Source organism: Hippoglossus stenolepis, chromosome 6 (assembly GCF_022539355.2).
Source record: "Hippoglossus stenolepis isolate QCI-W04-F060 chromosome 6, HSTE1.2, whole genome shotgun sequence".
NCBI classification, from domain to species: Eukaryota; Metazoa; Chordata; class Actinopteri; order Pleuronectiformes; family Pleuronectidae; genus Hippoglossus; species Hippoglossus stenolepis.
The window spans coordinates 4898998-4922255 of NC_061488.1; the positions used below are offsets into that span (position 1 = coordinate 4898998).

The following is a 23258-nucleotide window of genomic DNA, read 5'->3' on the forward strand; positions in this document are numbered from 1 at the left end:
GCCTGGAGAAGAATAGTATTTTTGCATCTCTCAACTTCTGTTAATTTGGTGGTTTTAAACTCAAAGATTAAAAGTAATGACTAAAAGACAAACTTAAGATGAAAACATAACATTCACATATCACACATTGAAAGTTGAATAATTATTTTTAACTGAGTCTGGTAAAAAAAAGTCAGGAATCAATCTGCAGCAACAGCAGGCAAACAGAGGAGTCTACCAACATTTATAAATATAACTTGCTTGACGCGAGAGAAAACTCTATCATCCCTCCTTCCCTCCCTCCATCTGCCTTCACCCTCGTGAGTCTGCAGCCTGAAACAGCTCCGTCCCTGTCTGCAGGTATAAAGGGCGTCTGGCAGCAGGAGGAACAGAGCCGCTCTGTGTTGACGGAGACACACTTCACTCGTCTCGGGACACTGCACAGGAATTACACGTCTGTCTGGAGCCTGGCTGACACACGCTCAACTTCCAAAAAACAGCTTTTAACATCTGGAGCATCATGGTAAGATGTTTTAATTAGGAAAGATTAAACATTAGAAAGAAAGTTTGCTGCGCTTTTATCATGAATTATACATTTAGCATTTTCTCAAATCAGGATTTTATCTTTCTACAAAACTTTCTCAAGTCTCTGATCTGAATGTATCTAATGTTAAAGGTGCTGCTGATTGTGTTGACATGCCAATCTTCTGAAAGGTTAAATAATGTCTTTACAGGCTATTAGTGTTTGCTCAACTGCAGTTTTATGAGTTTACGATCACTGACAGGCTGTTTATTACAGACCAGCAACAAGTGGAGCTCAAAGCTTCATCATCAGCCTCATATTCAATCTAGAAAAGCTCTGGATTCAAACAGGCTCTTAAGAGTTTTCCAAAGTTTTTGCAAGTTGTCATGTTCCAAACTTTATTCCACCCATGTTTTACAAATGTCACTCAACAGCAGAAAATCATCTGTGGGGGGGGGGATGTTCTCCCTCCAGCGAGAACAAAAGCTGAAATTCTCAACGTGTTGAAACACGATTGTTGCGAGCACTTGGAAAGAGCTACAGTGAAGTGATGAAACGAGCCCGTCCTGTTATTTACATCGTTTACACTTGACGATTAGAAAATCAATGACAGTGCAGTTAATCATCAGACTTTTCATTTGCATAAAAAAAGAGCATAATAATTTACACTATAAATAATGAAATGAAATATCGTACTTTGAAAACCATCTGACATTTCTCAGGTTTAAATTTCCTACAGGAACTGCTGCAACTTCAAAAACAATTTTATTTAGAAGTTTTGGAACTGAATTTGAGCATCTTGAATTTCCTGTTTCACACTCCTACATCTGAATCTGTGAACCAATTAAACAAACAAACACATTTTAATCTTCCAAGTGTTTGAATTTGCTCCAAAGGAAATATTGGGAAAAGACAGGATTTCCATACACTTGATATCACAAATGTTTTCCAAGATAAAATACTTAAATATGTTTAGATTTCAACAATACATAGTCAGCAGTGGTTTAGGTTTTTAATTACTTACATAAATATCTTTATCTTGAATAACACACATCCACATTTTGAACAGTATTACATTTTAGATGTAATCTGAAGATCATATCTGTTATTTATGAGTTGCAGAAATATATTGTAAAAAGCCTCCCAGGTCTGTTTGCAACAGTCCTTGCAAATAAATCATGACTTTTTTGTGTGTCCAAAATGTTGAGAAAAGCCACTGATGTACTTTGTGCCTTTAATATTCTTGTGACCTTCATCTTAACTTGTGTCTCCATCTCTTTCTCCTGCACAGAGAGAGTGCATCTCCATCCACGTGGGCCAAGCAGGGGTTCAGACAGGAAACGCCTGCTGGGAGCTCTTCTGCCTGGAGCACGGCATCGGCCCCGATGGCGTCTCCCTGGAGGAACCTGCAGAACCCAACTCCCGAGAAGACTCATTCAACACCTTCTTCAACCCTGGCAGTTTCGGGCGTCATGTTCCACGAGCCATCTTTGTGGACCTGGAGCCCACAGTGGTCGGTGAGCGCTCATGTGTTTGTGTTTACTCTGCTTATCTCTGCTTTTTATTACCTTTCCCTTCCTCCTCTGTGTGCAGATGTGTGAACCTATTGTGAGAGCGTCTCCATCCTCACGGCTCATGCAGGGACGGTAACTGCTCATGTGATCCAAGCCCCTGGTTTCCAGGCAACAAGTGCCTTGGTGGCTCATTTACATTTTATTCAATAGTGGCAAACATTTACAGAGTCTGTTGAATCAATAGCAAGATCATACTTGAGTGAGTAATTAATTGATTTTAGCCTGGTGGTAAAAGCCATTTTCCAATATGTACCTTTGATTTGTACAGAGAAAAATAAATATGGTTAAATATGACTGTGATATCAATATGGTTTCAGTGAAGTGCTCCAAGTATGGAGCCCCAAACCTGACAAGTACTACAGGGTTATCAAGTACATCATACTGTGAATTAGATCAGTAATATAAAGTTTTAAAATTATACACTGTAAAGCTTTATACATTCTCTTTAATACGTTTCTTGAAATAAATTTGAACTTTTCTATTTATATTCCATTAGATCATTTTAATACTTAACTTTTTGCAGCATATTTAGCCATTTTATAACAATTAGATGGTGAAATTATAATTATCGTACTTAAATTACATTCAGTTACTGATTTTTATGGCTTCACCTTTATAATCAATGGAAGTTTTAAGATGTTGCCTTTTACAGCATTTTACACACAGCTGGTTTATTTTTTCTGGAGAATGGAAAACAAAAGTTCATTGGGTTGAAAAAGTTCAAATAATTAGAATTATGTCAATAATATTATCATAAGACAGATATTCATGATGATAAACTACGATCACACACTTGGACACGTTTTCTTTTTGTGTAAATCGTCCCCGTTTGCAGCTCCTCTGGTTTCTCAGGTTAAACCGAGCTGACGTTGATCTCAGTCGACGTCTCTGAACTAAATCTTTCATTTCAGATGAAGTGCGAGTTGGAAAGTACAAAGACCTGTTCCACCCTGACCAGCTGATCTCTGGAAAGGAGGACGCAGCCAACAACTACGCTCGTGGTCATTACACTGTCGGGAAAGAGATCATTGATGACGTCATGCAGCGCATTCGTAAAATGGTTTGTGATAATAACAAGTTACTGTTTTTAAAATCAATAACAGTGAGTCTCGTCGTTGTTTTTAATATTTACAATGATTTCAGGTGCCGGTGCATTGACCAACCAAGTTATGTTGCAGATTCAGTTAAACAATAAGTTGAAACTCAAGATGAAGTTTTTTAAACGTGACAGGAGTTGCAGATTCAGATGATAATTCTCTGTAGGTTGATACATTTTTCATAAAATGATCATTTCTAGCCACTTGAAGTCAGTGGAGACTCTCTGTGTTTCTGTCCTTCCCTTCAGACGGACCAGTGCTCCGGCCTGCAGGGGTTCCTCGTCTTCCACAGCTTCGGGGGCGGCACCGGCTCTGGCTTCACCTCTCTGCTGATGGAGCGTCTGTCTGTCGACTACGGCAAGAAATCAAAGCTGGAGTTTGCCATCTACCCAGCTCCCCAGATTTCTACAGCTGTGGTGGAGCCCTACAACGCCATCCTGACCACCCACACCACCCTGGAGCACTCCGACTGCGCCTTCATGGTGGACAACGAGGCCATCTACGACATATGTCGCCGCAACATGGAGATCGAGAGTCCTGGTTACACCAACCTCAACAGATTGATCGGTCAGATTGTTTCCTCCATCACCGCCTCCCTTCGGTTCGATGGCGCCCTCAATGTCGACCTCATGGAGTTCCAGACCAACCTGGTGCCATTTCCACGAATCCACTTCCCCCTGGTTACTTACTCGCCCATAATCTCTGCTGAGAGGGCGAACCACGAGCAGCTGACCGTGGCCGAGATCACGAGCGCCTGCTTCGAGCCGTCCAATCAGATGGTCAAGTGTGATCCTCGTAATGGCAAGTACATGGCCTGCTGCCTGCTGTACCGAGGCGACGTCGTCCCCAAGGATGTTAACACCGCCATCGCAAGTATAAAAACCAGACGATCCGTTCAGTTTGTCAACTGGTGCCCCACTGGTTTCAAGGTGAGTATCATTATGAAAGATGGTCACATAAACACGAATGCAAAGAGATTATATTGGGTCAAAGTTGAACCCAATGGGGAAGCCACAGGAAGTGAATGTTTTAATCGCCTCCTCTCGACCACAGAGAAGTGAACCAGTATGTGTGACCAGGCCCTGAGAAGTAGAGCTTGAGATACTTTATCCTTCTGATCGCTCTCTTCGTCTCAACAGGTCGGCATCAACTACCAGCCTCCGACTGCAGTTCCTGGTGGAGACCTGGCCAAAGTCCAGAGGGCCGTGTGCATGCTGAGCAACACCACTGCCATCGCGGAGGCCTGGTCTCGACTCGACCACAAGTTCGATCTCATGTACGCCAAGCGTGCGTTCGTCCACTGGTATGTGGGCGAAGGGATGGAGGAGGGGGAGTTCTCTGAGGCCAGAGAGGACCTGGCCTGTCTGGAGAAGGATTACATGGAGCTGGGGGAAGAAAATGACCTTGATTCTGAAAATGACGACATGGACCATGAATACTGAGCCGTGTTGTCAATATTTTATCTTGTGAATCTTCTGAGCTCATTGTTGGTGTTTCTCTCTGCCCTGTTTTTATAACGTCAGCTTTAGATGAAGACTCTTTACATGTGAAACTTGTTAGAGACGCGATGGTCTAGTGGTCTGCGACGATTTCACATCAACCACAATGTCTACATTGCCTATAGAGCTGTGCTGTCTCTCTCTCGCTTCACATTTCCTGTCTGCCTCTGTGCTGTATGATTCTGAATAAAGACAAACATGTTCAAGTACCTTCAGACGAATGTAAACACAAACCGACTAAGTTAGACTTTTAATAAAATAATGAGGTGAAATCTTCAAAAACACAAACTGGAACCTTGTGTTTTGTTAATATTTGCATCCTCGATGTTTGAGGTTATCTACAAAGGGACATTATTCATGTTTAGGCTCAATGGAGCTCTATGTGGACTGATTTCAGATTCGGTTGTTGTGTTGTGTTGTGTTTAGCTTATAAAGCTTATGGAAAAACATGTTTTACATGCTTAAATACATACATGTAGTTTTTTTATTGCAGAAACACATCTCTGTAGAATACAATACCTTCAACAGAACCAAAAATCTCATCCTTCCATCCATGGACGACCCGCTTCCCCCCCTGAACCACAGCCACCAGTCTTCACCTCGTGCAGCAAACGGGCACAAAAATCAAGCAAATTAAGATTTTAAATGTTAAACAGAGGTTGTGCACAGATTTTCAAGGCGGCGTATTGGGCAGGTAGATTGTTCCGAGCCTCCTGGAGGACTTTGGTTTATTCTACCTCAGTTTCTTCAGTCTCCTCATGTGATTCCAGACTGACATCGTGAAGCTTAGGGTCCAGAACATCTGCTGCTGGACTCCTGGTTCTCAGTGGCTCCTGCTCTGTGTTCAGGGCCATTGTCCTGCTGCAAAATGAATCTGATCAGACACCTCTCTGCCTCTGATGGTGTTGGTGGATAATATGTAACAGAGAGAGAGAGAGAGAGAGAGAGAGAGATCATGCCTCAAGGTCCTCTCACTTCCTCCTGCTGCTGCTGTCTGTCCTCTCATGGTTTTCATCCACAGGTGAAGTTTGCTCCTTTGTCTCGTCTCTATTCTCTCTGAGCTGCAGCAGATGTTTTTAAACCTTTTCACAGAAACATCCAATCAAACCGCGCACACCAGCTATTTAAACAACAAGTCCCGGCGGCCGTGAAGGTGTCACCTGAACATATTCATCCGCCACAGGCAACAACACAAGACTGTGTACAAAGAGGAGAAGTAGTTCACAGTTTATTAACTGTTACTAACGCGACCTGAGATGTTATTTACTGTAGGGAGCAGTTTAATTTAGACGAGAGATGAAGTGTAAAGTTTCATGAATCGTTTCACTCAAAGATTTTTTGGGGTTTTGTTTTAACATAAGTAAAACTACAAAAGTACCCTCATCAAAATACAGGCTCCTTACATTATCATAAGTTAAACTATTCACCATCCACAATAAAACATTTGAGAAAAACATGTGTTATATTACTGTATTATTATTATTATTATTTATGCTGTAATTTGTACATATCAGATTCCTTACAGGAAAGGTGTGGATTTGTATTTTGAAGCTGTAAGACGATTTAAATACAAGGATATTATGTCTTTATATAATAATGCATGACTGGATTAACCTCCTCCGCTTCCCTTTTTGTTTTAGAACCCCTGCTGATAAACAGCAGGTTAACCATTCATTTGATAAAGACATATATATATATATTTACAACAAATGAGTATCCAAAAATACAATTAAATATTGAGATAAAAAGCATTTCTTCTTCCATTCAAGACAAGGGCTACATGATAGAAGAAAGAATATGTAGATGTAAATATATTATGTTACTCTTTTGTTTTATTTGTGTGGATTCTTACATTTTCTCAGACTTACACACATACACATGTATAGACACACTTTGACCTAAATACTCAGATATACATGAAACCGAAGTAAACAAGGGGCTTGAGCAAGAGACGTAAAGATTAAGATAAGAGCTCAAACAGAAGGAAATAAACAGAAATACATCAAAAATAAAAAAAACAATGAGGGACAGATGGAACTAAACAGGGGACAGATAGTTGTCTTCTAGGGGCCCTGGTCCTGATTGCAATCAAGTCTCATATGTAGATATACACACATTTACATTTTGAAGCTCTACACGTTTAAATATCAAAAAATGTGACAATGTGATGTGAAAGTAAATCCACAGCACGAACAGAAACTGTGTGTTAATGTGTAATTACTCTTTAATACGCTGAACCTGGAGCCAGCGGATAAATCACACGGGACTGAGCGGTGTCTAGTTTTTTGGGCGGACGTGCTCACTGCCTTGGAACATTCTCCTCACTGTGCGTGGATGTGTGCGTGTGAGAGTGTGTGTGTGTGTGTGTTGATGTCGACCGACCGCAACCGAGTCTGACGCCGAAACAACGAGGCTCCAAACCCCCGAGAAACCCTCCCGGTGACCCGCTGCCCCTCGACGCGTCCTCCTCCCCCGGGTCGTGGTTGTCCGTGTCGCGGTGCTGGACGCGCCGATCCGTTCCCGTCCGAGCCTCCTCCGGCGGGTCAGCCCGAGACGATGAGCCAGCCTCGGCCGGACGAGTTCCAGCCTCCTCCGGAGTGCCCGGTCTTCGAGCCCAGCTGGGAGGAATTCGCCGACCCCTTCGCCTTCATCAACAAGATCCGTCCCATCGCGGAGAAAACGGGCATCTGCAAAGTCCGGCCGCCCCCGGTGAGTGCGAGAGAACCGAGCCGAGAAGCGGCGACGCGGATGCTGGATTAGCTGTAGATGGACCCGGGGATTTAAAGGGACGCTCCAACATGGCGGATGCTCATTCTTTGTGCTTGCCACGGCTAAGCTAGCTCCCCTCCGTGATAAAACCCCCACGTCGTGCCGCCGCCTCGGTGCACTCGAACCCCCCGGGCGGCGGGCCGCGCACACGGTGCCGGTGCGTCGCGAGCGGACCGGTCGCCGCGTGTCAACAAAGCCCCCCGGTCGCCCCGGCGGTTGAGCCACTTTAGCCGCGATGCTAGCTCACGGCTAGCGGGCTCAACCTGTCACAGTTCGGCACACGGCGGTGACACGGGAGGCGATGCGGAAGCCATCGGGCTCCGGAGAACATGATGTTGTGATAATAACACGAGTTTGAATGTTAATGTTTAATCTCCTGTCCTCCATTTTTTGTCCTTAACTGTCCCGGGTGGTTAATTATGGATTATTTGTGTTGAGAGCATCATGGTGCAGATGGGTCACTCAGTGTGTGTGTGTGTGGTCCATCACTTAAAACGTGTATTTCCTCATGCACAGCCTCAGTAGTGTGTCTTTACTTCCATCCCCCACCCCCACCCTTTAGTATGGAAATCAACAACTCTCATAATAAATAAATGACACACACACACCAGTCATTTATTCACCAACATCCTGATCTGGCTAAATACCAAGTTGAAGACATGTTGAAAGTTGTGCAGTGAACTCAGCTTTGTTACACAACACCCCGGCAGTGTAGCAGGTCATGATCACTGAAGATGAGCCTGTGTTCATGTGTGAGCCTGTGTTGTAGGGTGTTGTCCTCCATGTTGGCTTTGTGGTAAGCTGGGCTGGTGAGTGAGTCTTCCATCTGGCCATTTTGTGTGCCAGTGGGGGGATGTGGGCCACCGACTTACACCAAGAATTTGTGCGTCTGCTGCTTGAATAATTGTTTTTTTTTTGTGTCGTTGTTCACGCGCGGTATTGACACAAATATTGATTGATGTTGTGAGCCATGAGCTGAAGAGGCTTCGCTGGGTCCTCCCAGGAACAGCAGGGCCTCGCTTTGCAGCATCAGTTGGCGTGGAAACATCTGGTCACAAGCTTTGTTTGTTGACATGAGTTCAGCGAAATCAAATCTCTATTGCGAAATAATATGACATTTTAATGAGATTTAATGACATTTGGAATCCGTGCTTTGAAAAAACACCCGTCACAAGTGGACAAACTGATTGACTCTGCAACTTGACTTGTCGATGCAAGAATAAGAAAAACAATAGTCGCACTATCTCGGCTTGGTGTTGTGATGACCTTCATGTGCCATTGTGTGTATTTCTGTTTAGGGTTGGCAGCCTCCATTTGCCTGTGATGTGGACAGACTTCACTTTGTTCCTCGGATCCAGAGGCTCAATGAACTGGAGGTTAGTTGTGTTCGTCAGGTTTTACCAGTAACTATTTGACTATGTCTTCGTTTGTGTGTTTGTAGATTTAATTAACATTTTTTTTTTGTCCTAAGGCCTCACTGGTCATAACAGCTATGGAACAAAGAACAGTGATGTTATTGATGCCTTATAATTGTTTTATGTGACAAAGGATAAACTGCAAGTTTAGACAGATAATTATGAGGCTTAATTCAGACGTAATTCAGACTTTATAGAATATTGAATTTAAACTGAATTTATTTTGAACATTAGGTCACATAACCCTGTGTTCTTGGCCTTTTCATGTTATATTTCTCCAGGTTTTCCTCGAATGTCTTACATTTCCTCCAGTTTAACACATTTGTACCTGACTGGTGTCAATGTTTTTATATTTTTCTAGGCCCAGACCAGAGTTAAGCTCAACTTCTTGGACCAGATTGCCAAATTTTGGGATCTGCAGGGATGTGCCCTGAAGATTCCTCACGTGGAGAGGAAGATTTTGGATCTGTATAAACTAAACAAGGTTGATAATTGACATCGCTGCCCAATATTTGCATATATATAAAAAGAAATGCAATCAACCAACTCATAACACCAACGTAACTTGCTGTCATTTCAGCTGGTAGCAGATGACGGTGGTTTTGACCTCGTCTGTCAGGACAGGCGATGGACTAAGATTGCACACACAATGGGCTTCGCTCCTGGCAAAGCGGTCGGCTCACACCTGCGAGGGCATTATGAGAAAATCCTCTACCCCTACAATCTGTTCCAGAGTGGAGCAAACCTGCTGGTGAGTTGGACACATGCGTCAATATGAGAGCGTATCCTGTTCCTGATGGCACACGCACAAAGAGATACTGTCACACTGACTCCTCTGTAAACAAAGACCTAATAATTCACAGCCCTGACTTTTATCACAACCAATTAGAGAATTCAAAGTTTAATTACAAAAGTAGTATGTTGGATATTTGTGTTTCCATTTGAATTAGAAGCCATCAGTACAATAAAAGATTCAAAGACAAATGTAGACAAATGCATTATTAGGATGCGCATGTTTTTATATTGAACTACTACGTTTTATCTAGAGATTAACGTTTGGGTTTTACTGTATTTTTTTCAAGTCAAAGCTATTTTCTGATTAATAGAGTGTGAATTTATCGTTTGGTGCCTACTTGTGTCATTTAGTAGCTTCCACATCCTCATATATTTCATGATATCTTGCAAGAGAGTTTACCAAAGGTCTGTGGATTGGAGCTGTGTGACCTCTTAGACAGGTCACTCTAAATTGTTTAATTACTCAAGCTCTCTCCTGCCTCAGGCACCAGAGGCAGCTTCCAAACTGATGCGTTTGGAGGCTGATCCTGAACTTGACGAGGTACAGTATGTTTGTCATGGTTAAAAAGCCACTCGGCAAAAAAAAAATTGCATGTTTATCTACGGCTGGATTCTTCTCAGCTTATTGGTGTAATATTTACATGAACTTCTGAGTTTAACCCTTCTCACAACTTAATGTTCACATCGAACATGTGAGCTTTCCCTCGACAAGTCAGTCAACATGCAACATGTAACTTAAGAATAACATAAAAACACAGTGCAGCAATTATGTATTAGTTATGTATCAGTTAAAATATTGTAGGAGACATTTAGTTTTCTTTTATCCTTGTCAATTGCTTCTAATAATTATATAATATAATTATACTACAAACTCAAGGGTAACTCCCGAACGTGTGATATCCACTACCTGCGCATGCGTCTCCTCAGTTTTCTCTTCTCCTCAGCTTCTCCAGCTACACACTGTTTGGGGTCACAAACTGTAACTAACCACATCCTTCTTATGGCCCTTTCTAATCTCCAAACTATATTGAAACCAACTATTGTCCCATTGTTTGAACATTTGGTTGTTGATGATACTTCCTCATAATTGACAACTAGGATTGTTCAGTTCATTTTATTATTGCTGACAAATCGGAGTAATAATCATGTCATATATAGTTACACACATTTTGAAATGTTGGCTGTAGTACACTCTCACTGACGGTTATAGACAGTTAATTCTGTCCTGGCTGTGTCGGTGTATTCATATTTGAGGCTCTATGTCACATTCTTTTGATATCTTACTGATCGCTGCTTTTCAGCGTACAGGTATTTTCAATTAGACACACAAAAGATATTTATTTACCACCTGGCAGTGGTTTCAACTGTTGTATCCTTTCCCCTCAGTGTGTTCAGAAGCCTGTCCAGTCAGTGGAGAGCACAGGAAGCCTGGAGAGCGAGGACACCAAGGAGCTCAAGCTGCAGGACCCGGCTCAGAGGCCAACTGCCCAGACGCCCGACACGTGCCCCAGTGCTCGCAGAGCCAAGCGCATGAAGTGTGAGGTGGGTGATTAAAACTGTCCCGAATCCAGCTGCACAGACTTTCCACTCTTATCATGGTTTTTAGTAGTTTTTTCACTTGCCACAGGTTTTAACTTCTCACTGATTCTTACTCAGGCCATGTGTGTGAAGACTGAACCAGGAGAACCTGGGGAGAGCAAGCCCAACCTGAGGCGGAGGATGGGTTCGTTTGTTGCCAAGCCAGAACCAGGTCAGACTCCACGTCCCAGTGGCTGAGTTTACATATACCTTTAGTTGAGTTGTGTACTAACGCTATCACAAAGGTTTCTTGCAATTTAAAGATAAATCAGTCATTTTAATCAAGGTATCAGTTCAGTTCATTTAATCAGTCAATTGAAAATTAATTTTATCACCTTATTTGAGGCACCTGACCATTATCAGAGAAACACAAATTTTTAATCTACAATTTAAATCAGTATTTAATCACAGGGTCTGGTTTATTTTGAGAGGAGACTTTAAAAAAAAAAAATCGAACCGCTATGATGACAGTGGTGGTGAAGACAACAGCCCCCATTAAACACACAACTTCATGACATCACCGAACTGTATTTTGTTGTTGTTTTGATTGAGAGACCCCTAGTGGCAGAAATGTACATATTTTGTGTTTACCAGCATATTAGGATTTTATCTCTGTAACTGTAATATAGTTAGAATTGGAGTGAAGTATTATTTAAATGTGTTGATTATTTATATGGCTCATTAATGCTACATGGGGTGTTAAAGTACAGGTTAAACAGTGCTTACTGTTGATGTTGTTGTTATGACAGTTGTGACAACACCGGTTAACTTTGTTGTTTCCTCTTGCAGAAAAAGAAATTCCCATTCTTGTGAAAGTGGAACCAGTGGAAATTAAAGAACCAATAATTGAAGCAGACAAATCGAAATCACGGTACAAGAAATTCATCCCCCCAGTTCCTCCGAGTCCAGTAAGTAGAAAATGTTTATTTAACATTTATTGCTTATACGATTCCACAACTTGTCTTAATGCAGTTTAAAGTCTACAAAAAACGTATAACAAAAGTAATCTTGACATTAGCAAGTATAATAATTATGTAATTACATAGCAGTTATTAAATATGTGAAAGATAAAGGAAAGATCACGAATCCTCCCTCCTTGATCTTTATGAATTTGTGTAATAAATTTGGTTTGAGTTAATATCAGCTCTGTGTAGAAGAGAGTTTCACAGAAATGTTTTCTCGCCATGACTCTGAAACACGTACATTACAACCTCCTCCTCTTGTTTTCCAGGTGGATCTGGTTGTGTGTCTGGTGTGTGGCAGCGGGGGAGATGAAGACCGTCTGTTGCTGTGTGACGGCTGTGACGGCAGCTATCACACTTTCTGCCTGATCCCTCCTCTGCACGACGTCCCCAAAGGAGACTGGAGGTGCCCCAAGTGTCTGGCTCAGGTGAGGAGGAACCGAACGTGATTAATGAGCAGTGGGAGGTCTCAGAACAACAAGCTGGTCTAACGCTACAAGACAGTCTATTAAAGATATCCATACAAATATAGAAATATGTATAAAGGTTATTAAATGCTCCAAACCTATTTGTTCAAAGATTGTTTTCCTCTTATACAGGAATGCAACAAACCTCATGAGGCATTTGGCTTTGAACAAGCATACAGAGACTACTCCCTGCGTGCTTTTGGGCAAATGGCAGATGCTTTTAAATCGGATTACTTCAACATGCCAGTTCATGTAAGTAGAAAAGGTTTCATGATAAACTGGTGAGTCTCTCGTGGGGTGAGAAATTTAAAATGTTAACGGGTATTTTTTGTGTGTTTTACAGATGGTACCCACAGAGCTGGTGGAGAAGGAGTTCTGGCGTTTGGTTGGAGCCATTGAAGAGGATGTTACCGTGGAATACGGAGCAGATATTGCCTCAAAGGAGTTTGGGAGTGGATTCCCAATTCCCAATGGAAAATTAAAGCTCTCCCAAGCTGATGAGGTAAACTCACACTCCTTAGTGCTCTTACTGTGGAACTGAAATGAGCCAGTCATGTTTTTTGGAGTCTATCTTAAAATGAGGTGTTATGATTCTGAGTTTGTCGCCTCTCTTGCAGAAATACCTCAAGTGTGGCTGGAACCTCAACAACCTGGCGATGATGAACCCCTCTATCCTGACTCATGTGACTGCTGACATCTGTGGGATGACGCTGCCATGGCTTTATGTTGGCATGTGCTTCTCCTCCTTCTGCTGGCACATTGAAGATCACTGGAGCTACTCCATCAACTACCTGCACTGGTACTTAAGAAAAAACATCTGAAACTAAAGCTCAGCTGCTTCTCTTGTGTGGTCCGGACTTTTGAGTGCTTGTGATTTTGCTCTGTTGAACTAACAAACAACATTGTATTTACTTCAAGGGGAGAACCCAAAACCTGGTACGGAGCTCCTGGCTTTGCAGCAGAACAGCTGGAGGAAGTGATGAAGAAACTGGCCCCGGAGCTTTTCGAGTCTCAGCCTGATCTGCTGCACCAACTAGTCACCATCATGAACCCCAACACCCTGATGGCCTATGGAGTCCCAGTATGTGTTAATATGACTTCCACAGGCATTGATGCCTTTCTGTGTTCATCCACAACAACATACAGCAGATATTTAATCTTTTCTTTCCCCACAGAACATTAATCATCTTCTTTTTGTCTCCTCTCTGCTTTAGATTTACAGAACAAATCAGTGTGCTGGTGAATTTGTCATCACGTTTCCCAGAGCTTACCACAGCGGCTTCAATCAGGGCTTCAACTTTGCTGAGGCAGTCAACTTCTGCACTGTGGATTGGGTATGCTTCACATCTTTTATGTGATTCCACACAACACAGCGTAGTTGTTAAGAAAAGTGATCAAAATACTTTCTGAGGCATAGCTGCAAAAACATATATCGGAACTAGATAAATATATAATCTATTTTAAAGTATTCTTTCATATTCACTTGTTTTTACAACATCACACACACAAAAACAGAAGCTAATCCAAGTGGTTACCAAGCAACACACACATACTGGTATGTAAATTGCGTTTGGCCAAGTAATTAATGGCTGAATACCAGCAAATTTATTTGGAAACTTTCTGGGAATGAAAACCCTAAAATAACCCGTTGCCTGTTAATTTGTGGATTCAACTTGACCTTAACTGTCTTTTAAACCCATTTTTTTCCTGCGTCCGATTCCAGATGCCTCTTGGCAGGCAGTGTGTGGACCACTATCGAATGCTGCACCGGTACAACGTGTTCTCCCACGATGAGATGGTGTGCAACATGGCCTCGAAAGCAGGAACACTTGATGTGGTCCTGGCCTCCGCCGTCCACAAGGACATGGTCGCCATGCTCCGAGAGGAGAAGGAAATCAGAGAAAAAGTCAAGAAAATGGTAAGACTGCCCTCACTATCATGTTAATATAACATTTAACTTATTTTTCACATATCCTGAATATATGACAGGCTTTTTTTCAGTGTAGACACTTGTGGCTGTCTGGGCTTTCTTTCCAACAATTACAAATTTAACCTAGACGGAGTTTCAACCTCTTTTTTTTGTCTCGCTCCTTCAGGGGCTGGTTCATTGCAAGGAGGCAAGATATGACCACCTCCAGGATGATGAGCGACAGTGTGTCAAGTGCAGGACCACCTGCTACCTGTCTGCCATCACCTGTCCCTGTAGCCCAGGGGTACTGGTCTGTCTGCACCACATCAACGACCTGTGCTCCTGCCCCGTCTCCAACTACACACTGAAGTAAGTGAACAGGCTTTGTGTGCAGAGATCAGCAAACGAGATGTAGTAATGTTATGAATCTGTTTGAGGAAATGATATTTCATTACTGAAAACGTATATTTGTGTGTCATATTATCCCAGTGTACTAAGTAACATTATTGTTGTGTTTGCTGCTGCAGTTTCAGATACACACTGGACAAGCTGTTCCCCATGATGAATGCTGTGAAGCAGCGATCTGAGCGGTACGACGAGTGGGCCTCCCGTGTGGCCGAGACTCTCGAGGCCAAACTGGAGAAGAAGAGAGGTAAGCAGCAAGAGTAATAAGAAAGCCAAGCAGCATTAAAAACACCATCTGTTGCAAAACACATAACTATCTGCTTATTTTTATTTAATATCATTTATTTAGTTATTTCACATCCCAGTCTTCACACCGATAATTCTAAAATTAGGTAACTTTAACAAAACCCAATGAGGACTCATGTTTCTTTATGATGCTTTAGACATATTTAGCAAATTTCTACATTTCAAAAGCCCTTAAATGAACTGAAAACAAAGGGCTTCTAGAAAGTAGGAAAACTAATTTAAAATAATAGTTTAGTTGAATGAATTTAAACAAATTATTGTCAGTAATAATACACAGGGTTTACTTATGTGTCTAAAACCAGTGATATGGTCCTTAACATTGTGACCAAAAGTTATGAAAAACAAGTAGACGCATGTCAGCGGCTGCTCTTCGATTTCCTACAGGGGTTATTTAAACCGTGACTGTTACTTTATGTGTCAGAGAGAGATTAACCAGCTGTTCTCTCCTCAGGCCTGCCAGTCTTTCGCTCCCTCCTCGCTGAATCAGAGACCAGGCTGTTCCCCGAGAACGACCTGCTGCGTCGGCTGCGTCTGGTCACAAAAGACGCAGAGAAGTGCTCCTCGGTGGCACAGCAGCTGCTGAACGGCAAGAGGCAAACCAGGTAGCTTTAATACACTGTTCTTCATCAGACAAGTGTATATATTACACACCTTCGTGTTATATTACTCACCAGGGAACAGTAGTAGTGTCTCACCGGGGTTAACTCGTTCTCTGGACACCCTCCTCTAGGTATCGGTGTGGAAGTGGGAAATCACGAAGCCAGCTGACCGTGGAGGAGCTGAGTTCGTTTGTGAGGCAGCTGTATAACCTCTCCTGCTGCCTCCCTCAGGCTCCGAAGCTGAAGGTAGGCTGAGGAGAAGAAATGAGTCCTGGGATGTCACTAAAAGGAAACCACATGAGTTTTATTTTAGCTGCTCAAACACTGTGTTTTATTATGTTATATAACCGTCATGTTAAATAATGTTATTATGTCATGCTGCCACTGAGGTACATGACATTATGTTGTCATGCTTGTATGTCTGACTGTGATGACACCTTCATGTGAACATGATGATTAAGAACAATGCATAGAAACTTCATACTATCATCACAGGTCTGTATAGAGTCAATGGTCTGATTAGAGTTAGAGCACCTTTCTGTTAATGGGGGGAATTGCTTTAACTTCCTAAAGCTAACTTCCTAAAGTTTTCTGGAGAAACTAATTGAAAATCGATATGTCAAAGCATCAATTTCAACGACCTTTACATTTTGATGCTGTCGTCCTTCAGGTACTCTTGAACCGTATCGAAGACTTTCAGCAGCACAGCGAGAAAGTCCTGGCAGACCAAGTTCCGAGCGTCGCTGAGATCCAAAGCCTGCTGGACGTCAGCTTTGAATTTGACGTGGACCTGCCGGAGCTTCCTCGCCTTAGAGTGAGGCTGGAGCAGGCTCGCTGGCTGGAGGCAGTGCAGCAGGCCAGCGCCCAGCCCGCCGCCCTGACTCTGGAGACCATGAGGCGGCTCATCGACCAAGGAGTCGGCCTGTCACCCCATCCGTCCGTGGAGAAAGCCATGGCTCGTCTTCAGGAGCAGCTCACGGTGTCTGAGCACTGGGAGGACAAGGCGAGCGGCCTCCTCAAAGCCAGGTGAGGGCAGCACCGACTGATGTCAGCATTTAAACCACAGGGTCAAAAAAAAACAACATCCAAAACATCAACAAAAGGTTTTTATTCTCTGTTAACACAAATTAAAATCTTGGGATAAACTTTCTCTTAAATATTATTTTATTTTACTGGTCGAAGCGTTTCTGTCCAGGTATTTGCACTGACTGATTGTAACTGAATAATGAATATGACGTCAGTGCTCCTGATTTTGCTTCATTTTAATTACAGCTAGTGCAAAATGCTGCCGCTAGAATATTCACCAAGACCAACAAAAAGTGAGCATCATATTTAGTTCTGCCCTCATTCCATTGTTTCTCAGTGCTGTTCAGTATTAACTGTCACAAGTGCTTTTCCAAGGCTTTTAATGGCATGGCTGCAGCAATGTGCATCTTTCTCTTTCCATTACCAGAAAAACTAATTTTTAATCAAATCCTAAAATTTCCACTTGCAAAAAAAAAAAAGGTACTGAAGGGTAGTTTACTGCAGCTTTGAATTTTGGGTTTTCACACAATTAAAATGTTGTTAATTCACTTAATTTGTGGTGATGAGCCTCAGATGTTTGACACGACTCAAGTTACATTCTATGTAAAGAGATATATATTAAAAAAAAAGGTAACTGTAGCTTGAAGTGATTCAATAAAAACTCCATCAACAGGACGTGTTCACCATTTCAAAGTGTGAAGCTTCCAGTGAAAAATGTCTGACGATGCCATGACACAGCTTATCACAGAGTTTTTAACTTGGTGGCGTTGCAGGCATTGTGTCTACATTTATCACCTTCGGCATATAATGTGTGTTTTATTGTCCACCAGACCACCACACTCCATAGAGACCCTTAGTGCTGCTGCGGAGAAGGCGTCTGGTCTCACCGCTCACCTCCCAAACTGTCTGCTCCTGAAGGACACCATCAGAAAGGCCCGGGAGTGGCTTCAAGAAGCTGAGGAGCTTCAGGTCAGGGCACTTATTACACTTCATGATGAGAGGATGTTATTTACTAAGTGGGTGATTGTGACTCTAAAATAAATCTGTATATTTCAGGCCACTGGCTGCATTCTGATGGTGGACAGCCTCTCTGACATGGTGCTACGAGGACATGCCATCCAAGTCCACCTGGAACCTTTGGACCAACTGGAGTCGTTAATGGTAGAAGTGCAGGAATGGAAAGATTCTGCAGCAACAACTTTTCTTCAGACAGACTCGGCTCTTACCTTACTGGAGGTAAAATCACACAAATACAAAAAAAAAAGACTATTAAGACGACGGGGTTGTGATTGTTTATCTCACTTATTTCTCATGTCCCATCACAGGTTCTGTCCCCAAGAATTGACTTTGGAAATATTGGTTCTCCAAAGAGGAAGATCAAGAAAGGCAAAGAGTCACCGAAAAGTAACAAAAAGAAAACGCCAGGACTCAACTCTCTCACTGATGTGGAAAGAGCACTTTCAGAGCACAAGGATTCTACCTCTGCAGTGAGCATGGTTTTCCTTCAGAGAGAAATAAGGGACTATGTCAGTTGATTTAATTGAAAGTTTAACTGATTTGTTCTGACTTTATTTTATTCACCAGATGGCAACTCTGGAGGAGCTGCAGGTGAGGGAGATGGAGGCTTTCTCTAATCTCAGGGCAGCAAATGAGTCTAAGCTCCTTCCCACCGCAGACTGCATGGACCTCAAGGTGTGTGTCTGTCAGAAGGCGCCCATGGGTGCAATGCTGCAGTGTGAACTCTGCAGGGATGCCTTCCACAGTGTGTGTGTCAGAGACACATCGGACCCCTGCAAAACACAGCCGTGGCTCTGTCCGCAGTGCCAGCGAGCGGAAAAACCCCCCTTGAACAAAGTCCTCTCCCTGCAATCCTCTCTGCGGCGCATAGGGGTGCGCCTGCCGGAGGGCGACGCTCTGCACCATGTGGTTGAGAGGACACTTAACTGGCAGCATGAAGCACAACAGATTTCAAAGATGTGTAACCTACCGGAGCTGGAAGAAAGACCAGGGACTCCCCCCACTCTCACCAGCTGGGTGTCAGGCAGCCATGAAACTCAAGACAACACTCAGGTCACTCATCAGCTGCTCGTGTCACATTTTGTAGCAGTTTACAGAAACAGATGTAAATCAGAGTTTGTATAGTAACGTTTGGGATCTGATGTGTGTGATACAGGCGCCCTCCTTGACTCCAGAGTGGAACAGGACAAGCCATGCTCAGACTGTCTTTTACACCGAGCAGAGATGTATACCGCTGCAGGGTTAGTATCAGCGTCTCTGAACTGTCACTGGGACTAATGAAGAATCATTTGTCTATACGTCGATTACATATGAATAGAAATATATTCTTATTGTTAATGTTCTGGTTTCCTGTCTGACAGGCTTGAGTCGGGAGCTGGAGGAGCTGATGGTGGAGGGGCTCCTGCTGCAGGTGTCTCTGCCAGAGGTGCAGAGCCTCTACCACACGTTACTGGACCGAGCCACCAGCCAGCAAACAAACAGATGCATGTTGCCTCCACAGGACGAGGCCGCAGACGCTGACGTACACACGCAGTTTAACTCTCAGGGAAAAAATCTGCCACTGAACCAGGTGAAGACCACCAGAATCAATGAAAACTCAAAAAGAGAAAACAACACAACAGCCTCAAACTGAGTTTTAGTTGTCGTTTTATTTTCAGGAGGGAGTCAACGCCATGAGGGACATTATGACCGGCTCAGAAAAGAAAGTGAAGCGGCATTTGGACAACAAAAAACATTCTCACAAAAGACAGAAGATAAATAAGAAGAATCTGCAGCGCAGAACGGCGTCAACCTCGTCCTCCCCGCGCTCTGATTTCTCCCAGTCTGACGAATCTGATGAGGAAATGGCCGTGTGTCCAGCAGAGAGGTGTCAGCTGCCCGAGGGAGATGAGGTGAGAGACGTCTCAATAAAACCATCTCTGAGATACTGTTGATCTTTTCTCTGCAGGGGACAGTTCACCTCCTACGTATTCAAAACTTTATCACATATGAGAGATAACAGGTGGAGGAACAATTCAGTTCAATATCTCTGAACATCCAGAAAATGATATTGGAGATGGAGGAGGGTTCCTCAAGAGCAGAGCTGTAAGACTGAATATCACAGCAGCAGCCAATAAGGGGTTGACTCTAGTGACACAGGAAGAAAGATTATGTGTCAGACATGGTGATGTAAAATATATTAAAACGTTTATCTGAAGCTTACACGAGATTTGAGTCTGGTTTAATCCAACCCCATCGACGTCCTCTATTCTTTTTTACAGTATTTTTAATGTTACTGTTGAAAAGTCTTTAAAGCCATAGGCAGCAATGTTGTCTAGAAGGACTAGCACAGTATATACAGGCCGTCAGGAAGGAGTGGTTATGTATCTGTAACCTGAGTGTGATTGTTTGATCTGTTCTGCAGGTTTCAGCTCCACCACACCCACAACAAACACTGTCACCACCTGTCACCACAGTTCTACATGAGGGCTCAGCTAAATCAGACATTTCTGCTAGAAATTGGTTGTTTATGAAATGTTGCTGAGACAAATAAGACTTGGAAGATTTACAAGAAATACAGGATTTATTTTAGCTGCAGTTCCCACATTGTTTTGGTCTTCTGGCCTTGCAATGTCATCGTCATGGTTACTCTTATCAACGTCATAGTCGTTCGGCATTTCGCAACTACAGCGGCAGATTTCTCCCTCAGGAGTTGGTGTTTTATTGGGCTTGGATTCAACAAGCTGCCAGAAACTTGAACAACAATGTTGGATGTTTAAACAAGCAGCTGAAACGTTTACCGTATCAACTTCAAAACACAATAAAATGTCTGTGTTGTGTTTACGGTTTGTTTTTTCTGCCCTTAAGTAAAGAACCAAATCAGTTACTTGATGATTTCCGTGTCTCGTCTGCAGGTGAACTGGGTCCAGTGCGACGGCAGCTGTAACCAGTGGTTTCACCAGGTCTGCGTCGGCGTCACAGCTGAGATGGCGGAGAAGGAGGACTACATTTGTGTCAGGTGCACGCTGAGCGACGGACACATGAGAAAATGAAGAGAGAGCGGAGGTTTCTGTGAAGGATGTTGTCTGGAGAAGGTCCGTCTGTCATCAGCCTGATATCGGAGCCACCAGGCTGGATGTGTCACTTGACCCCCTGTCCCATCTGTCCTTTTGTAACAACGGTGCTATCTCCTCTTTGACTTGTTGTCCAGAACTATAATGTTTAGTTATTTTTTGTTTTGTATTTTTACATATATATATATATATTATATATATTTCTTTCTTCTTATGAATTGTTTGTGGTTGTCTAAAGGAAAAAAAAAAAAATCACACACAAAAAAAAACACTTGATGTGAAGCGTGCATGGGATTCTGCAAGGAGTCTTACAACATGAAGCACCTGTAAAGAGGGTCAATCAAGGGTTAGTTGGATCTCCTCTGGAACCTCCCTGCATGTTAAACCAGAGCTCAGGGGCCTGAAGTCCAGGTCTTCATCCCTGTCCCCCCCCGCCCCCCCGGCCCCAAAACAATTACTATAACTTTTTGTTTTCTTTGAGATCCAGTGTTTAGTACATGCATCTTAATATAATTATTCCCGTTATTTTTATTTTTTTTTTGTAGAATAGGTTTATTTATCTGAGCAATAATTTTCTGTCTGAGTTGACTTCAATGGCTTCATCTCCGCGGAGTTGTGTTTTTCTTTAGCGACGGTGTGATGTACAGGAAGTGACGCCGGTGGACGGTTCACTGCTGCGGAGGAGAAGTGTCGCACGCCGAAGGAAAAAACGTCTCTGTTGACACGTCGCTCCGCAGCAGTGTAGTCTGGGTAATGATACTATGGGAAGGACTCGGGGGGGGGTTGTAGCTGAAGATGTTACACGTTTATATTGTGGAATAAAGCCCTTTTGTTTTATTGGAGAAGTCTCGTCCCTTGACTCCAACGTAATGGGAACAACATCAGTTTATTCTTCTCTTTACCATGAGTAGCTGAATTACTTTAAACGTATTGATGACCAAGTGTTGCCCTGGTCTCTATAAATGGACGAGGGAATATTTCTCCCTGTCGGCCGTAGTAACAAAAAACAACATAAAAGCTTAAAGCTGAAAAACTTCCACATGATGGATTAGTACACTACTGAAGTGGATTTCACAGAACTACTTAACAAGAATTATGGACTTGCTGGGTTTCTGTTTGCGACAGTGGGTCATAAAACTTCACAAACACTTTTAAAATAAGAATAAATACATTGTTTAACAGCTAATGCTCCACATGGCTTTAAGGCTGTTGTTTTAAAGACTTAAGGGGGTTTTAATGCAGCAGATAATAAGCCTGTGAAACTGTGTGACGACAGCAGAGGACGCATCAGCAGGATGTTCCAGGATTAGAGTCTTTATAAAGTGACTATAAAACATCTGTGACAGGAGGGAAAAGGGACAAATGCACCATGTGAGCTGCTCCGTCCTTCAGGCCAGTGGCTGATGCATAACTGAGCCGAGTTTGGCCCCTGAAGCAAATCAGTATTTCATCGAACCATAATGGAAAAGGGTCGTTATCCAAGTATCGATACAAGTGGTGCAACTCAATTCATACATTTGTGTTTATGTCTGTAACGTAAGCTGCAGTAACTCATTAGCTCACAGGGACACTTAAATCGGCCCTCAGGTGCAATCCTTTAAAAATGTCCCCCAATTAGTTTTATTCATCACACATTATAAAAACTATAAAAGAAAGAAAAACATGAAGATCTGCATCTCCACTGCACCGTGAACACAACACCGGCCCCTAAAGGTCAACAGCGCCCCCTGCAGCCACAAGTGTTGAGTGATTCTGTTTTGTGGTTTTCATGGCAGGTATCTACAGTTCAGCATTACTCTTGAACTTGCAGATCCTGATTGAAAGAGGTTCTATTCTTTATATTAAAACTCAGTGGACCATTACAAAATATACAAAATGAGTCATTTTAAGTTAGAATAGTTCCATAATCCTGCTTTATATAAAGGTTCTACTTTAAAGATACTCCATTAATATTAAAAGTCCTGCATTCAACTGTGTTAGTGTAATCAGGAAAATATATTCAATGTACTCAATGCAAAACATGACCACGTGATTGTTCTACTAATAACTTTATTTGTATAGCACATTTCAAAACAGACAACAGGCAAATGAGTTGAATAAGATTCAAAATTGAAGACAGCAAATTATATAATACTAAATCAGCAGATGAATTAATTTAGCATCTTTTGAAAGTAACGGCAAAAAAAAAACACAGGTAAAATCAGGTAAGTACGTTTTAAGAGATGACCGACAGTGATGATTCTAGTCTGATACGGGGAGAACATACAATCTCCAGCCCAAACAAG

The 23258-nt window shown here is 42.6% G+C and overlaps 2 protein-coding genes across 3 annotated transcripts; both read left to right on the forward strand.

Moving 5' to 3' along the window:
- Positions 1 to 347: 347 nt before the first annotated feature.
- Positions 348 to 4951, forward strand: tuba5 (tubulin alpha 5). The gene is made up of 5 exons (XM_035159961.2): positions 348 to 502; positions 1794 to 2019; positions 2988 to 3136; positions 3422 to 4102; positions 4313 to 4951. Exons 1-5 carry the CDS (start codon positions 500 to 502, stop codon positions 4613 to 4615), a joined length of 1362 nt encoding a protein of 453 aa, XP_035015852.1. The 5' UTR covers positions 348 to 499; the 3' UTR covers positions 4616 to 4951.
- A 1898-nt stretch (positions 4952 to 6849) lies between these two features.
- On the forward strand, positions 6850 to 21810 carry kdm5bb (lysine (K)-specific demethylase 5Bb). Of its 2 annotated transcripts, XM_035159954.2 has the most exons (28): positions 6850 to 7381; positions 8740 to 8817; positions 9218 to 9340; positions 9437 to 9607; positions 10136 to 10192; positions 11038 to 11193; positions 11308 to 11401; positions 12019 to 12137; positions 12461 to 12619; positions 12791 to 12910; positions 13002 to 13160; positions 13276 to 13457; positions 13577 to 13739; positions 13873 to 13992; positions 14382 to 14576; positions 14755 to 14936; positions 15095 to 15219; positions 15730 to 15880; positions 16009 to 16123; positions 16548 to 16903; positions 17734 to 17872; positions 17960 to 18139; positions 18229 to 18390; positions 18488 to 18973; positions 19077 to 19161; positions 19282 to 19490; positions 19579 to 19812; positions 20815 to 21810. In XM_035159954.2, the coding sequence occupies exons 1-28, from the start codon at positions 7229 to 7231 to the stop codon at positions 20950 to 20952; spliced, it is 4611 nt and encodes a 1536-aa protein (XP_035015845.1). In that variant the 5' UTR covers positions 6850 to 7228; the 3' UTR covers positions 20953 to 21810. The 2 variants fall into 2 exon arrangements, with proteins under 2 accessions (XP_035015845.1, XP_035015846.1); XM_035159955.2 differs by lacking the exon at positions 10136 to 10192 and having other exon boundaries at positions 6852 to 7381.
- The last annotated feature ends 1448 nt before the right edge of the window (positions 21811 to 23258 follow it).